Raw genomic sequence first — 17,110 nt, 5'->3', positions numbered from 1 at the left:
TTTGACCTGATAGGTAATCTTATGGAGGCTGAGAACTACGCTTTAGGTGAGTGACTGAGGAGACATCTAGCGGCTGTCTGGATGTCTCCAAAGCTCATCTGAGTGGATAAAATATTCAGCCTTTTTGCAATTAGCCTTTTTCCTTTTCAGCCTCAGGTAGTTGCTTCTGGGGGACCCTCAGTCCCTTGAGAGCAGGGGCCTAAAGTTCAAGTGGCTGAGGGGCTGGTGTATAACAAGGTCTGGCAGAGGTAGACAGAAGGATGAAGGAGCCAGGGGCTGGAAGGGAGTCACAGAAGAGGACTCAAGGGAAGTGATGGAAGATCAAAGAAGGCACAGGGGAAAAAAGCAGAAGCAATGGCAAGGGAGAGGTTGAAGAGGGGCCCGTTCGGGGAGATCTTATGTTTCCCAAAGAATCCAATGACGATCCAATTATCCTCAGCAGCATCATGTCAACAAGAAGGAGGAAGACAGGGCTTCCCTGGTGGCGCCGTGGTTAAGAACCCGCCTGCCAATGCAGGGGACACGGGTTCGAGCCCTGGTCCGGGAGGACCCCACATGCTGCAGAGCAACTAAGCCCATGCACCACAACTACTGAGCCTGCGCTCTAGAGCCTGCGAGCCACAACTACTGAAGCCTGTGCGGGTAGAGCCGGTGCTCCACAACAGGAGAAGCCACTGCAATGAGAAGCCCACGCACCCCAACGAAGAGCAGCCCCCACTCGCCGCAACTAGAAGAAAGCCCACACACAGCAATGAAGACCCAATGCAGCCACAAATAGATAAATAAAATAAAATAAATAAAACATTAAAGGAAAAAAAGGAGGAAGACAGGTCTGGTGCACCATACAGTCGGCAGGGGCTCGAGAAGGGGGTTTCAGTTGACAGAAGTTCCCACTGAGCAGCACGACCACACAAACAAGAGACGCCTTAAAAAATAGCTCCTATCAGGGTCTGGATATCAGCTTCCAATTAAGCCAACTTCTGACAACAGAGCTCGTTAAAACAAAATTTTTTTTTGGCGCGGCTTGCAGGAATCTTAGTTCCCCAACCAGGGATTGACCCCAGGCCATGGCAATGAAATCACCGAGTCCTAACCACTAAGCCGCCAGGGAACTCCCCTCGAAAAAAATTCTTTCAAATATCTTATTATCAGCTGAGATAAACAACAAATATTCCTGGCAGTGTTCACTGCCCACTCCTTTTTTTCTTTTTTAAAACCAAAGTCATACCTATGCCAACTGACTCAAAACCAAAACCAGTAAAAGCTGTTTATGACTTAACAGAGGACACAAGAGGCCTCCGCACAGAGGGTGCAAGTACGCAGTCCTCCTATGATCTGGAGCCACTCCCAAAGAGAGCCAAAAGAAAGAAAGAAAGATCATTGTTTCCCCCAGAGAGCTGGGAACAATTGGTAGGATGTTAGCTGCAAATGAGGTGCAGCCCACATTTCTGTGCAGCCATATTCTTGGGGACCCTACCTGCTGGTTGGCCTCCTGCACAGGCAAGAACTGACAATTTTCATGCTTTGGCAGGAGGAAAGCCAAGACAAGCCCCCAGGACACAAAACAAGACAAACAGGGGGCTTCCCTGGTGGCGCAGTGGTTGAGAGTCCACCTGCCTATGCAGGGGACACGGGTTTGTGCCCCAGTCCGGGAAGATCCCACATGCCGCAGAGCGGCTGGGCCCGTGAGCCATGGCCGCTGAGCCTGCGCGTCTGGAGCCTGTGCTCTGCAACGGGAGAGGCCACAACAGTGAGAGGCCCGCGTACTGAAAAAACAAACAAACAAACAAGACAAACAGGAAAGCAGGAGCTGACAAACAGGAGAGCAAGATCAATAACCAATGGGCCCCCCAAACCAAATTCAACCAGAGTCACAATCCAAATAATTTTTTTAAAATATTTATTTATTTTGGCTGTGCCTGGTCTTAGTTGTGGCACATGGGATCTTCGTTGTGACCCATGGGATCTTTAGTTGCGGCATGCGGACTTCTTAGTTGGGGCATGCATGTGGGATCTAGTTCCCTGACCAGGAATCGAACCCGGGCCCCCTGCATTGGGAGTGTAGAGTCTTAACCACTGGACCACCAGGGAAGTCCCACAATCCAAATAATTAATTTTGACAAATGTTTTTCTCGTGCTAATCTGAATTTGAAAAGGAAGGGACAAGGAGATACTTTTTACCTTCCTCTCTCAACTGGGCCCTACAGACGGAGACCCGGGAGAGCTGACTTTGGTAGTACATTCTTACCTTTCACTGGTTTTGGTTAGTTTTCCCAGGATCCTGTCTACAGGCCGCAGAGCCAATGAGGTGTCCCAGCCATCCCTCCGTGGTTGCCAGAAACTATAACAGAGGGAAAAGGTCATTTCCCTTTACCCTTCTACGTTCGCAGCTGGGGCCCTTGTAACAAAAGACTAACAAGAGAAAAGCACACAAATGTCTTTGATGTAAGTTCTATGTGATGTGGGAGCCTTCATAAGGGAAGGAAGACCTAAAGAGGCAGTCACACCTGAGTGTGTTTATGCTCGATTGGATGAAGAGCGGAGAATTAAGGGAAAATGGGAGAGGACGAGAGGACATGAGCTGAGCGTAGGAAACTGGGGAAACAGCGAGGTCTGCTCAGATTCCTCTGGGCATCCCTCACGTGGAGATAAGGAGGTTCCTTTCCTCTGGGTACAAGCAGGGCACCTCTCACATGATCTGCTTCAGAGGAAGGTCAGAAAGTCCCTCCTCCATATGCCATTCTCAATTTCCTTCAGTTTCAAATATTCCACAGGCCAAAGTGCTATATTTGGGGGTAGCACATCCTGAACCCCATCAAAAGAAAACAGTCCAGGTAAAAACGACATTCCCTTTGTACCCCACCCCAGTGGCATCCTTACATGCTCTCAGAGAACTCTGTCCTGTTCCTTTACTGCACTTCCTCCAGTTGTCGTTACACAGTTGTTACTGTGATTATTTGATTATCCTATTTGTCTCCTCCCATAGCCTGTAAGCTCCAGAAGGGCGGGACTGCGTCTATTTTTGCTCTCCACCGTGTTCCCAGTGCCTGGTAGAGTAGACACTTAACAATGACTCATCGGTATGTTAATGTAAGGGCAGGGAACGGAAAGGCTTCATTGGAAATTTCAGAGCCTGTGCAATGAACGGATGCATAACATATGTGTATAACTAAGAATGTGGTGTAAAAAGAGTTCATTCACTCCAGAATGTTTAAACGTACGTTGGGTAATGTGTTAGAGGCTGAGTACAACCATGGTGACCAAGATTAAACCTCACTGGCTTTAAATCACAACAGTGTGGTATATAGGATATTTTGGCTATATGCCCTTGGCTTCAATTTCATCTAGGCTACCCTCCCACTTGCCCACTTCAACCCTTTGTTCATTTTCACTTTGCCAGGGCCACCCCTAGGTCCCAAACAAATTTGGCTCCTGTCTGTATAAACCCTAACTCCCCCTCCTTCCTTCTTTACGGCTTGTTAGCCATAAAACATTCTGGTGGCCTGATCTCACGATTCCCTGTAAGAAATACTCCACTGGCCAGAGTGACCAGCCACCCAGGCTGCCCTCTTAGAACTGGGACCTGGCCACAGGGCCCCGGAAAGACCCCTAAGGGGCTAAGTACCAGAGCCTCTGGGGCACCTGGTCAATGTCATGTGCAGGTTTCGGGAGAAGGCACTTCAAAGCCTGGGGCCCCTGTTTGCTCCAGGTGGTTCTCTGCTTGGCTTTCTGGACCTCTCAGTTTCACACTCAAGCTCCAGGAGTGACATGCAAGAGGGCTGTGGCCAAGAACCGTCCATTCTATCAGTGGGGCTTCAAATGGAGCAGGCTCACCTTTGTATCCTGCTAGAGAGAGCAGAAAAACACAGCTGTAGGCAAGTGTTTCCCATTTTCTGTATTTATCAAGATCATCTTCCCCACTGGGCACTTTCAACACTATTTTCCTGATTATTTGACCTCCTTAGTTACAGACTCTGCCGATGGCTTGCTTCATTCTCTCTGTCCTTTGTGAGTCATTTGGGCAATTCCCCTGCTTGCCAACCCCAGGCCTTCCCCATCTCCCTTCCTCCCTGGCTGGTCCCCTTGGCTTAACACACTGGCAGCATTAGGTTACAGATGATCCTGCCGGGGAAAGTCACCATGCAGCCGGCCCCATTCTGTCAGCTCCCTCTGCAAATCCTCTGGTAGCTTTGACTGGCTCGCTCTGAATCCCCTTATGATTGGCAGCTTCTGGCCCCGAGCAGAATTCGCCCCATGCATTTTTCAGATGGCAGATTATTTTTACATCTTTAGGGTGGAAGGGAATATCCATAGCTCAAGACCCCAGATTTCATGCAGTGACCTGGCCTTCTAGATAAATTACAGTACTATATTGAACACTTAGACACTGTTTGATCACTCCCAAGGACGAGAGGATACAGAGGATGGAAAAGTGCTAAGGGGTGCAAACTAATGTTTCTTTTTTCTAAAGTAGCATAGGAAATGCAATAGTTTTACGCTTCAGAAAATGTCCTGTTTTTAAGACACATTCCCAGAGGTGCAGAGCTAAGTGGATTCAGTGAACCTTGGGATATAAATGTAGGCTTTTCACTGAAACCCCAGACCTCAAAACCACTTTGATTGGTCAGTTATCACCACTCCTCTCCATTGCCAGGTTGAAATATTTATTGAAAAATTGAAAACACAGATGCAATGTATTATACAAAGAAAAGTCTTAATACCATAATAAAAGTACTGTTGGAAGGAAACAGAGCCAGTGGCTACCTGCCCTGGGAAGGTAGGCACTCAGTGAAAAATGAAATTCATTTATAGGAACTATTCTAATGGAAAATTGGGGAAAAGGTTAAAAACAGAAGAAAAAACCCAATCCCATCCCTGAAAACCTAAATGTGAAAGAGTTTGTTATAAGTTTGAGACAATTGCGTTATCACCAAGATTTATCTGAGCCCCCTCAGTTTGTCCCTGTGAGTAGTAATCAGCCTAATTTAGGGCCTTCAAACCTGAGGTAGTTGAGGGTCACCTGAAAGACATGTCTGGAAATCACCTACTCTCAGAATCGGACCCAACGATGTTTGACCAATTGTTTCATGTTGCTTTGGCTCCTGGGGTGAGAGGCCAAGTTGCCACTGTGGGTTGCTAATCCTGTATTTTGGTCTGGACCTGGGAGATGTGAGCAGTAGACAGCTGGCCCGGTATGCTGTGTTGATGGCTGGCAGGCCCGAGGTTGTGGTTTTCTATGCAACAGGCAGCACGGTCTCTGGAGGACCGAGGATGGCGGAGAGAGGGCAAAGCCAGTCTGGTTGGAAGGCCAATGCCAGGACTGAAGGCTTTCACTGGCAGAAAGGATTTCCAGAGACGCAGAAAGGTGGTAGAAGGTAGCAAGAACATCACCACTTGGTAAAGACCAAGGTAAGTGGAGCCAGGAGATCCCTCTAGACTAAGGAGCTGGCCAAGAAGCAGGCGCCACCCAGGTGCAAGCCCCAAACCAGCTCCTCAGTGAGAGGCCGAAGCAAACCAACCGGACTGGAGACATTAGCTCATGATCCCCGTGGTACCCGGTGTAAACCCTGCTGTCTGCCTTGGCAGCTCAGACACTTCCAAGAAAGGATGCTGTGGACAATGGTTCTTCCAGCCACTGGGTCAGGGACTCAAATTCAGGTAGGATCCTAGGGATCCTGTTGTGGGCAGCAGAATCAGCAAACAATCTAAATTCGAGTCTCATTTAAACTCCGTGCTCAGATATAAATAACCCCACAGAGGTAGGTCTTTCCTTCAATGTTTTTTCCTTATTATGTACACTCATATCCTTACTCTAGAGATATGAGACACTGTGCTACACAATTAAAATAATGGATACGGCTGTATTTCGGCCTCTCGTCACGCTAAGGCATCACTTCATTGCTGTCCTGCCTTGCTCTGACCCATTCACACTGACCCATGAGACTCAAGTCACGAATGATGCTCAGTGACTAATTTAAAAGGCTGTGAGGTTCATTTTTAGCCTGAGGATGTGATTCCTGTTTTAACCAAGGCATTTCACACCCAGGATAACACGCTCATTTTTAGAGTAGCCAAGGTACGACATTTTGATTTGGGCTAGAGAATGGACTAGCTTCTGAGTCAAGCGATTATAAAAGTAATTATACTAATTCTGACATATATTTCCTCATGTGAGACTGAATTAGCCTGTGTTCCTGTTTAAGTGCTTTCTTAACTGTCTTATTACTCCGGAGAAGCCCATGAAGGTTTTAAAAATTACTGTGGCTTCTTTTTAGAGGGAGTGTTACTCAGGGAATCCTAATCTGGTCCCACATACTAGATTTCCCCCCATCGGTAATTTGGAGCACAATAGTCTGAATGGCTGAGATTCTGGAAGTGAGGACCAGCCACGTTTGGAAGTGTTGACCCATGGCTGAGAACACACCAGTTGGCTTAATAGGCACAGCTGGGCCAGGGATGCTACACATCATTCCTTCTGAGGCTTGGGTGGAAAAATAGTTGAGCACAAAGAAGCAGTAAACATAAGACCGGTCAGTTTCTACTGCTGCTGCCTTGTCAGCCCAGTATGGAGATCACACATCTGAGTCTCATAATCTGAGCTCATGGGACACAGGTTTTTGAGTGCCCTAGTGAGAAAATGCAGAGAAAGGGAGTTGGCGGTGGGGGCTTAGGAAGGAGAGAGAGTTGATTCACAGTGATCAAAAGGGAGTCTCACAACCTGTCACGTAGCAACACTCAGCAATGGTCCTTGGGGACAGGTCCTGGGAAGTGCTTGTTGGCTACTACCTATGAATTGCTACAGATAAAGGAAGGAAGACATTGTTTGTCCAAGATGGGAAGGTCACTTAAATGCTGGGGTCCATCTGGAGGTGAAGAAGTGCTGGCGGGCTGCCCATCTCCAGGACATCGTTCAAGCTCCTTCTGTCCTCATCCTGTCCGCGAGGCAGCCAGGGCCCGGGATGTGTGGTTGGAAGGGGTCAGAGCCAGTGGTCCCCCTCTCTTGTTTTCCCTGACCCCGATGCTCTGAGGAGCTTTCCTCTTCAAGACCCAAACCGGCAACGACAGATCGGGATGGCCTCTAGGTCTTGTTTCCGATTCTTAAAGACGGATGTACTCAGGCAGCAACGCAAGCCTAGCCATAGTCACACCTGAAATCCTGGTTGCTGCCAGCACTGCTGCTAATGGAGATTAGTCAGAATATTCAAGGTACCAAACCAAGCCCAGGGTCTTTCCTGCTGGGAGCAAGTAAGTTGGCCTGATCTTCTGGGTCTGTCCATTAGGTAGAACATGGAACTACCTTCTTGAGATTCAAGAGGGTGCCAAGGCAGACATTTGGAGAAAGGGATTGGAAACCCCTCACGTGTTCCCTCTTAGGGCCCTGCCTGGGTATGAAGGGAGGTGTCAACTGAGGGGCCATGGAAGATTCCTTCCGGGGGGAGGAAGTGTGGCTACTCTCACCGGCTGGGTTCAAGCATGGGATAAGGCTTTTCAGCCCGGTCACAAGGAGTTTCCAAGAAAGGTGGTCTCCTGAAGACCTGGGCTGTGTGCACCCTTCCTCTCCCTCTCTCTGTCGCCCCTCACTTGTGAAGGTGGGCAGAGGCTTTCGGCTGGGCTCCAGCTTTAGAAGGCAAGGCACTCGCTCTCCTTCCGCCCGGCCCTGGGGAGTGGCCTCGGCCGACCCACACTTGCTCAGCAGGACACTCGGCTCGGGGGGCCGGCGGGGAGCACCGTGGCGAAGCCTAGGCAGCACCATTGCTGTGAGCTGCTGTGGTTAGGGGCCCCCAATAGCTCAGGGCTTCAGGGGCGATCCCCTGGGAGTGTTGGCTATGTGAGTGAAACTTGGGGAAAAAAAGACCCGACCACCATAAGAAGCAGTGGGAATCCATGGAACTGCCAAAAGAGGGGGGCACTGCCTTGGCATTCTCAGCCAGGACACTTCTGCTCTTCTTCCGACTCCGTGCAGCCTCAGGGTCGGGTCACGGTTTGGAATCCACCAGTCCCCCGGTGTTCACAAGCTTGTGCAAATGATGAAACGGAAAAGGCTGAGAAGAAAACAGAAAAGAAAACGCGTAAGATCTTCGCTCTCCAGCTCAACAGCAGTAGCAACAAGCCTCCCACCCCACCCCCCAACAAGGACACCAACTGTTTGGGGGTAAAACAGGCAGGACCGGGAGGGAGGTCCCCTCCGTCGGGGTGGCCCTGGGCTCCCCTCTTCTTGGCGGTGGGGGAGGAGTGAAAGAACACAGATCATGGGCTGTGGAGGGAGTCTTTGGAAGGCCGGGCAGGTCCTTAGCACTGGATGATGGGCGTGGCGTGCACTCCCAGGGGCTGGCCCGTGACTGGGGGAATCACACACACACACAGATGGGCAACAAGGATTTACACTCTGACCTGTGGGACGTCGGTGTGACTCTATTCCTTCTCGGTGATCGCTTCTTGCAGTGTAGGTGGTGATGCTTCTGTTCCTAAAAGACAATAGTCGCTTATGTTTCACAGTGTCTGGTGCACGCACACATTCATCTAGCCAGCAGAAACGGCCGCCAGGCTGGGCTCTAAAATACATAATCATGACCACCTATTCCCTGGGTCAAGTGTCCAGGAATGACTGGGCGGCATCTGTGCTGGGTTCCCAGAGTCAGTGAGCCCAGTGAGAATCACGATCTTGGTTGTGATCAAGTTGGCCACTTTGGATGTTCAGAAAAGCAGCCAGCACAGACTCCGGGCGACCAAGAGTCCCTGGGCTGGTGGGGTGAACCTTTCTCCACTCCACACTGTTTCTAGCTCCTGACCCTTGCTGTCTCTCGCCATTGCTACCCATAGCTGGCTCTAGGCAGCCAGAAGCTTAGAACTCACTTGCCCTGTCTGCTGGACCTTCACTGACCACTATTCATTCATTCACTACTCAACTTGATGCTGGCCTGAAACTAAACTCCTGGGGAGAAAAACCAGGCTAACTGGGTCTGGAAGGCAATGGTGTGAGTGAGTGACCATTCAGTCCACTGGTCAACATTCAGGTCTTGAAAGATGACCACAAAAGCTTTCTATTCACCACCAGTTTGGGGCTTATGGGTTATTCACCACTGGAGAAAAAAGATGCCCTGTGAGGGCTTCCCTGGTGGCGCAGTGGTTGAGAGTCCGCCTGCCGATGCAGGGGACGCGGGTTCGTGCCCCGGTCCGGGAAGATCCCACACGCCGTGGAGCGGCTGGGCCCGTGAGCCATGGCCATTGAGCCTGCGCGTCCGGAGCTTGTGCTCCGCAACGGGAGAGGCCACAACAGTGAGAGGCCCACATACCACGCGCAAAAAAAAAAGATGCCCTGTGAATAGACGGGAGGAGGGAGAAGTTCCTGGTTCCGCTGTATGGGAGGGGGAGGCCCACAGCATCCCCCCACCTCCCTCCCTGGGGGCTGTGCCAGTCCTTGGCTCACCTTCTTCCCAGCCCTCGGCAACACCAGCGAGCTCGTAATGCTTTTTCCGAAGCTCTCCCAGTTTTTGACGCTCCTTTTGCAGTTCGTTTTCTAGCTCCAGCACCCTAACCTGTGGGGAAAGTGGCCTTTGCTTTGAGCAGGGACCTGAGAACGGTCTCATGTCAACCTAATCCCTTTCCTCTGTGGTTCAGGACTCGTCGTCCATGTTATCCATAGCTTACCCAGTCCTCAATTTCACCCTTGTCTCTGCTCTAATTTCTCCATCCTCTCGTTCATCCATCTATCCTAATGGCTTTTATGCTTTCTCACTGGGACCCTCTACTGGAAATGAATGATACTTTACGGTCCAAATGCCTAAATGGGAGTAGGGCTTATCTTACGTTCCTCTGATAAATCACTAACTAAAAACATACTACTCAGCTACTAAAAAAAATGAAAAATCTTGCCATTTGCAACAACATGGATGGATCTAGAAGGTATTTTGAAAAGTGATGTAAGTCATAGAAAGACAAATACCATATGATCTCACCTAAATGTGGAATCTAAAAAACAAAATAACATGAAAAGAGACTCACAGATACAGAGAATAAACAGGTAGTTGACAGAGTGGAGGGGAGGTTGAGGGGGGTGAAATATGTGAAGGGGATTAAGAGGTACAAACCTCCAGTTATAAAATAAATAAGTCACAAGGATATAAGATACAGCGTAAGGAATATGGTCAGTATTATTGTAATAACTTTGTATGGAGACAGATGGTCACTAGACTTTTCGTGATGTATGCAAATGTCAAATCACTATGTAGTACATCTGAAACTAATGTAACAGTGTACGTCAACTCTATTTCAATAAATAAAAAGAGAAAAAATGGAAAGAAAAGGACAACTCTAATGTTTAGTCTACCTATACGATACATTCTAATCCAGTTGTAACCCATCTCCTTCAACCCCAGTTCTCTGGAAGTCTAGACAGGAACCAAATACAATGGTTCTGGCATTTTTGAGGGGTTGGTATAACTATTGTGCAGGAAAAGGTACAATCTCACTAAAGGAAGGGTTGGTTCTTGGCTATTCCTCCTCCTCATTAATTATTTTATTTATTACTGCAAGAAATATTTGCTGAGCTCCCATAATGGACCCCAGGCTCTGTTACAGGTGCTGGAGACACAGTGGTGCTCAGACAGCCAAGGTCCCTGCTTACCTGCTAACCCCTTACCTCATGGTGGGATGAGACAAACTAATGAACAAGAAAAGACCTGATCATGAAGCAAATGACACAGGGCGACTTAGTGATAAAGACTAAGGGTGGGCAGCAAAGGCTACTCTCAGGAAGTAACTTTTGACCGGGAGAGAGTCATGAGGTGAGGTTGGAGCAATAGGCAAGGATCGTTACGCCTGCGGCCCACGGGCCAGGGGAAGGAGTCTGGGTATTACTCCAAGTCCAAAGGAAGCCAGAGGAAGCTTTTAAGCAGGGAACTGACATGTCATCATTTACATTTTTACAATATGTTGAGGCTGAATGCATTGAAGATGGGCAGAGTGGAAGCAACTAGACCCAGTAAGGTGGTTTCTTTTTTTTTGCTTTTTAAACTTTTTATTATGGAAAATGTAAAACATATACAGAAGGATGGAGACTGGTACAGTGAACCCCACCATATACCTTTCATGTTGCTCCATCAACTACCAACTCGTGGCCAGACTTGTCTCAGCAATACTCTTTCCTGTTCTCCCTGCCCCGCCATGGGATAATTCTAAAACACATACTTGCATACGATGTAGGTAAGTTGCTTCTGCAGTAGCTCAGCAGAGACAACAGAACTGAGCCCAGTTCTTTCAGTGTCTACAGACACCTGGCACATGACTTTTCCTAAAAATGCTGAGTATAGACTTCACCAGTCTCAAGCTGGACTTTACCCCAGGACTGTGACCGGAAATTCTAGAACAAGGATGTCGGGTATTCTCCAGGATCCTATTTTGCATGGGATAACTTTACTAAAACTGAGAAATGGCATCGCCTTTGATGGGTTAACAGTGGATTGACCTTTTTAAAAAAAAAACCTGAAGGTCATATACAAATAATTCATATTGAAAGTTTTCAAAAAATTGTCATTATAAGACTATTAAGTACCAGTTTATGGTCCGCTTAGGAGAGAGCTGATGACATTTTGAGCGATGCCAGACCAAGACGGGTGGGCAAGAGTTAAGATTCTGATCTTTACCAATGACCTCTGTCCACCACCGCTGTTTCTTCCAGCATCACTTACTGTTCATTCTTGGGGTGATATGTACCTCTGTGTTCATTTCCCCCGCGAGTTTCTCTCTGACTTCTCCCCATGGGAATAATATGTGGGGTCAGTGTCATAGGCAATGGAGTCTGACCAGACTTAGAGATGGAGTTCCTACCTGGGAATCCATCTCCTGGCGTTTGATCTGGGTCAGCGTCATGCTTGAGAAGTCCATGCTGTCTGCAATGATGGAAATAGGAGGGTCTTGTCGAATGACACCCCAGCTGACACTTACCTGAGAGGTGGCCGGTGCCAACGCTCTGCTGAAATGCTTGGTTTGTCATTTACCAACATACGCGTGAATGTAAGTGAGGGGTGGAGAGGGAGGAAGACAATGACAGGGTAACTAGGGTCAGACCCCACCCCAATGGACAATCAGGCCTGCGGAGTCATTTCTCTGAATTCAGAGAAATAGCTAAATGGAAAATCTAGCTAAGGCCTGTCCCTAGAGTGATCAATAGCATGCTTATGTGGTGTCTCAACTTTTGAGAAGGTAAGTTTGAATGTACAAAGATGAAAAATAAGACAGAATTTGGAAACAGGACTGTGGGAAATTGGAATCGTGGAGAAGAATGTAATGAGCAGCCACATAGGATGGATGAGAAAAGCATTGCTTCTGAAAGGCTACCTGTGTCCTCGATCTGTGATTTGCCAGAAATGGTTGAGGCCACAACTGCGGCGGTGGCCTGGTTCACGCCCCGAGAGGCCTGCTGCAGCTGGGCCAGGTTTGGGCTGTCCTTATCAGCTTTCACCTGCCAGGACCAAGCAGATTTAGTGTCACACAACATAGAGCAGCAAGGATGGAATCAGATACTCGGTCTGATGGTTCTTGACAAATATATGGGCTCTGCTGTGGTCACCAATCAACTTCTCAAAAATCGCTACCTAGGGGGTCAACTCCTGGCATCTCTCTCTAATATCAAAAATCATTTCTGGGGCTTCCCTGGTGGCGCAGTTGTTAAGAATTCCCCTGCCAATGCAGGGAACACAGGGAACATGCAACTAAGCCCGTGTGCCACAACTACCGAGCCTGCGCTCTAGAGCCTGCAAGCCACAACTACTGAAGCCCGCGAGCCACAAGTACTGAAGCCCGCGAACCACAACTACTGGAGCCCGCGAGCCACAACTACTGAAGCCCGTGTGCCTAGAGCCTGTGCTCCGCAACAAGAGAAGCCACTGCAGTGAGAAGCCCACGCACCACAATGAAGAGTAGCCCCAGCTCGCTGCAACTAGAGGAAGCCCGCACTCAGCAACGAAGACCCAACACAGCCAAAATTAATAAATAAATAAATTAAAAACAAAATCATTCCTGACTTATTTGCTTGGTGGCCTCGAACTCTAGCTTTATCACTTATTTTGGGACAACAATAAATAAGGACAGTAAAAAAACACTCCCTGGGGAACTCTACAACTCATGGAAGGATTTTGGTGACGAGCTTTGCATTAGGATTAGCTGGGGCAATGGTTCAAATTTGGACCCTTTTGAAGAGAGGCAGACATTAATTGTGGAACTTCAGAGCCAAGCCAGGTAACCAGCTTACTGGGCCGGCATTTTCCTTATTTGAGCGCTCCTTGAATGTACGATTGCTCATCAGAGGTTGGCATGGCTGGACCCTTAAAGGCCACTTGCAATGAAAATGATGAAGACAAAAGGCATGCACGTGGAGAGGTGGGTTAGAGGGGCTCCCCGCCGAAAGGCTTTTAAGGGACCCTTGGAGACAGAATTTTTATCTGGGACTCAACCTACCTGGATACTGGATAAATAATCAGTTCTTGGGGCCAGTGCCATGGTCCAGGTATATTTTCTAACCCAGTCAGAACTTACAGTGTCCTGGGGAGCCCAACACAGGTCCTACCTTGGATGCAGCCACAAGCTGGGCGGTGCTAGCAGCAATTTCATGCGAACAGACCATCAGCTCCTCAAATTTCCCTCGGCCTTGTACCACCAGATCAGCTGCATCCCTGATAGGAGAGAACCAGACGGGTTATGAAACTGACAGCTGCAACCCCTAATGACCTCACCTTTAGACCACTCCCATCACCCTGGCAGACAGGGAGCTCAGCCAGCCTGCCCCACCCCCTTTGTTGCTCCAGGAGACCCAGACTCCTTTTTTTTTGAAATTAATTTTTTTTATACAGCAGGTTCTTATTAGTTATCTATTTTATACATATTAGTGTATACATGTCAATCCCAATCACCCAATTCATCCCACCACCACCACCCCCCGCTTTCCCCCCTTGGTGTCCATACGTTTGTCCTCTACATCTGTGTCTCTATTTCTGCCTTGCAAACCAGTTCATCTGTACCATTTTTCTAGATTCCACATATATGCGTGAATATACAATATTTGTTTTTCTCTTTCTGACTTACTTCACTCTGTATGACAGTCTCTAGGACCATCCACGTCTCTACAAATGACCCAGTTTCGTTCCTTTTTATGGCTAATATTCCATTGTATATATGTACCACATCTTCTTTATATTCAGACCCAGACTCCCTTTTAAACTTTCAGTCCTATTAACTTCCCTATCAACAGTTCATTTCTAGGGGGAAGATTCTTCCCCTTAGTTGTTCTCTGGGGTGGATCATTGGAAAGCAGGGTGAAGTGAGCAGCCTTGGGACGGATGGATACTTACACCATGACAGTGGCTCCCCAGCCCACAGCTTTAGAGGCCGAGATAAGTCCTTCCGTCCATCGAGAATTCTTGGCATAAAACTCTTTAGGGGATGCTGTACCCTAGGGAAGTGAAAAATACTATTAGCTATCTTTTATCGTGTGCCTACTATGTGCCAGGTGCTTTTCTATATATTATCCCATGCAGTCTTCACAGTAACCCCGAGGGGTGAGCATTATTATTCCCATTTTTAAAGATGAGAAAACTAAGATTCAGAGAGTCAAAAATACTTTCCCTAAGGATATGCAGGAAATAAATGGAAATAAATCCTAGGCTTTTCTGACTCCAAAGCCTGTAGCATTTCTATCACATCCCAATATCTCTATATTGTATATATAAGAATATATATATTATTTATATGTATACACAAATAACTTATGATCTGAGGGGAGTCTAGCCACTCTCTGTGATCTACCAAAAGAGGACAGTGAGCACACAGTGAGTGATTAAAAAAATAATTGCTGAGGGGTGGGGGAGGGAATTGGAGGAAGGGAGACAAAAGGTGTAACTTCCAGTTATAAATAAGTACTAGGGATGTAATGTACAACATGAAAAATATAATGAACACTGCTGTATGTTATACATGAAAGATACTGAGACTAAATCCTAAGAGTTCTCATCACAAGGAAAAAACTTGTTTTCTTTCTTTCATTTTGTATCTATAAGAGATGACGGTTGTTCACTAAACTTACTGGGATAATCGCTTCATATGCGTTAAGTCAAAGCGTTATGTTGTACACCTTAAACTGATACAGCGCTGTGTGTCAATTATATCTCAATAAAACTGAAAGAAAAATATAATAATTCCTACTTGGAATTTTAAAATGCTTTTATGCTTCAGAAGTACCTGACAGTCTGAGAATCTACAGATACTCCTTGCTCAGTCCCTCCTTCTATTTTGGGGGCAGAAAACATCACCTCTCGGACTGATAAAAAGCGCCACCAAAGCAGATATAGCTCTGTTCTTTTGTTTTTAAATTTAATTTTACTTATTTTTTTATACAGCAGGTTCTTATTAGTCATCAGTTTTATCCACATCAGTGTATACATGTCGATCCCAATCGCTCAATTCATCACACCACCATCCCCACCCTCCCACAGCTTTCCCGCCTTGGTATCCACATGTTTGTTCTCTACATCTGTGTCTCAACTTCTGCCCTGCAAACCGGTTCATCTGTACCATTTTTCTAGGTTCCACATATATGCGTTAATATACAATATTTGTTTTTCTCTTTCTGACTTACTTCACCCTGTATGACAGTCTCTAGATCCATCCACGTCTCAACAAATGACCCAATTTCGTTCCTTTTTATGGCTGAGTAATATTCCATTGTATATATGTACCACACCTTCTTTATCCATTCGTCTGTCGATGGGCATTTAGGTTGCTTCCATGATCTGGCTATTGTAAATAGTGCTGCAATGAACATTGGGGTGCATGTGTCTTTTTGAATTATGGTTTTCTCTGGGTATATGCCCAGTAGTGGAATTGCTGGATCATATGGTAATTCTACTTTTAGTTTTTTAAGGAACATCCATACTGTTCTCCATAGTGGCTGCATCAATTTACATTCTCGCCAACAGTGCAAGAGGGTTCCCTTTTCTCCATACCCTCTCCAGCATTTGATGTTTGTAGACTTTTTGATGATGCCCATTCAAACTGGTGTGAGGTGATACCTCATTGTAGTTTTGATTTGCATTTCGTTCATAATTAGTGATGTTGAGCAGTTTTTCATGTGCTTCTTGGCCATCTGTATGTCTTCTTTGGAGAAATGTCTACTTAGGTCTTCTGCCCATTTTTGGATTTGGTTGTTTCTTTAATAATGAGCTGCATGAGCTGTTTACATATTTTAGAGATTAATCCTTTGTCCGTTGATTCGTTTGCAAATATTTTCTCCCATTCTGAGGGTTGTCTTTTCATCTTGTTTATGGTTTCCTTTGCTGTGCGAAAGCTTTGAAGTTTCATTAGGTCCCTTTTATTTATTTTGGTTTTTATTTCCATTTCTCTAGGAGGTGGGTCAAAATGGATCTTGCTGTGATTTATGTCAAAGAGTGTTCTTCCTATGTTTTCCTCGAAGAGTTTTATAGGGTCTGGTCTTACATTTAGGTCTCAAATCCATTTTGAGTTTATTTTTGTGTATGGTGTTAGGGAGTGTTCTAATTTCATTCTTTTACATGTAGCTGTCCAGTTTTCCCAGCAACACTTATTGAAGAGACTGTCTTTTCTCCATTGTATATCCTTGCCTCCTTTGTCATAGATTAGTTGACCACAGGTGTGTTGGTTTATCTCTGGGCTTTCTATCTTGTTCCATTGATCTATGTTTCTGTTTTTGTGCCAGTACCATATTGTCTTGGTTACTGTAGCTTTGTAGTATAGTCTTAAGTCAGGGAGTCTGATTCCTCCAGCTCCGTTTTTTTCCCTCAAGACTGCTTTGGCTATTCGGGGTCTTTTGTGTCTCCATACAAATTTTAAGATTTTTTGTTCTAGTTCCGTAAAAAATGGCATTGGTAATTTGATAGGGATTGCATTGAATCTGTAGATTGCTTTGGGTAGTAGAGTCATTTTCACAATATTGATTCTTCCAATCCAAGAACATGGTATATCTCTCCATCTGTTGGTATCATCTTGAATTTCTTTCATCAGTGTCTTATAGTTTTCTGCATACAGGACTTTTGTATGTTTATTCATACAAAATAAACCTAGATAGGTTTATTCCTAGGTATTT

General features: G+C 46.5%; 1 protein-coding gene across 2 annotated transcripts in view; it reads right to left on the bottom strand.

Annotated features, from left to right (window-relative positions):
* Positions 1-3,481: 3,481 nt before the first annotated feature.
* Positions 3,482-17,110, bottom strand: part of HIP1 (huntingtin interacting protein 1) — a 157,434-nt gene continuing 143,805 nt past the window's right edge. For both annotated transcript variants that reach the window (XM_022588054.3, XM_022588055.3), the window contains exons 26-32: positions 14,346-14,446; positions 13,565-13,670; positions 12,337-12,460; positions 11,827-11,888; positions 9,428-9,536; positions 8,392-8,465; positions 3,482-8,042 (exon numbers count right to left, since the gene is read on the bottom strand). In XM_022588054.3, coding sequence (XP_022443762.1) covers positions 8,413-8,465; positions 9,428-9,536; positions 11,827-11,888; positions 12,337-12,460; positions 13,565-13,670; positions 14,346-14,446 — 555 coding nt within the window. In that variant the 3' untranslated portion in view covers positions 3,482-8,042; positions 8,392-8,412. The remainder of the gene's footprint in view (positions 8,043-8,391; positions 8,466-9,427; positions 9,537-11,826; positions 11,889-12,336; positions 12,461-13,564; positions 13,671-14,345; positions 14,447-17,110) is intronic.

Source organism: Delphinapterus leucas, chromosome 15, assembly GCF_059928025.1.
Source record: "Delphinapterus leucas isolate spDelLeu-1000000601 "Yukka" chromosome 15, BTC_Dleu_Yukka2, whole genome shotgun sequence".
Taxonomy (NCBI): domain Eukaryota; kingdom Metazoa; phylum Chordata; class Mammalia; order Artiodactyla; family Monodontidae; genus Delphinapterus; species Delphinapterus leucas.
Note: the sequence above shows the minus strand (reverse complement) of the source record. Positions and strands in the feature narration are given on the sequence as shown.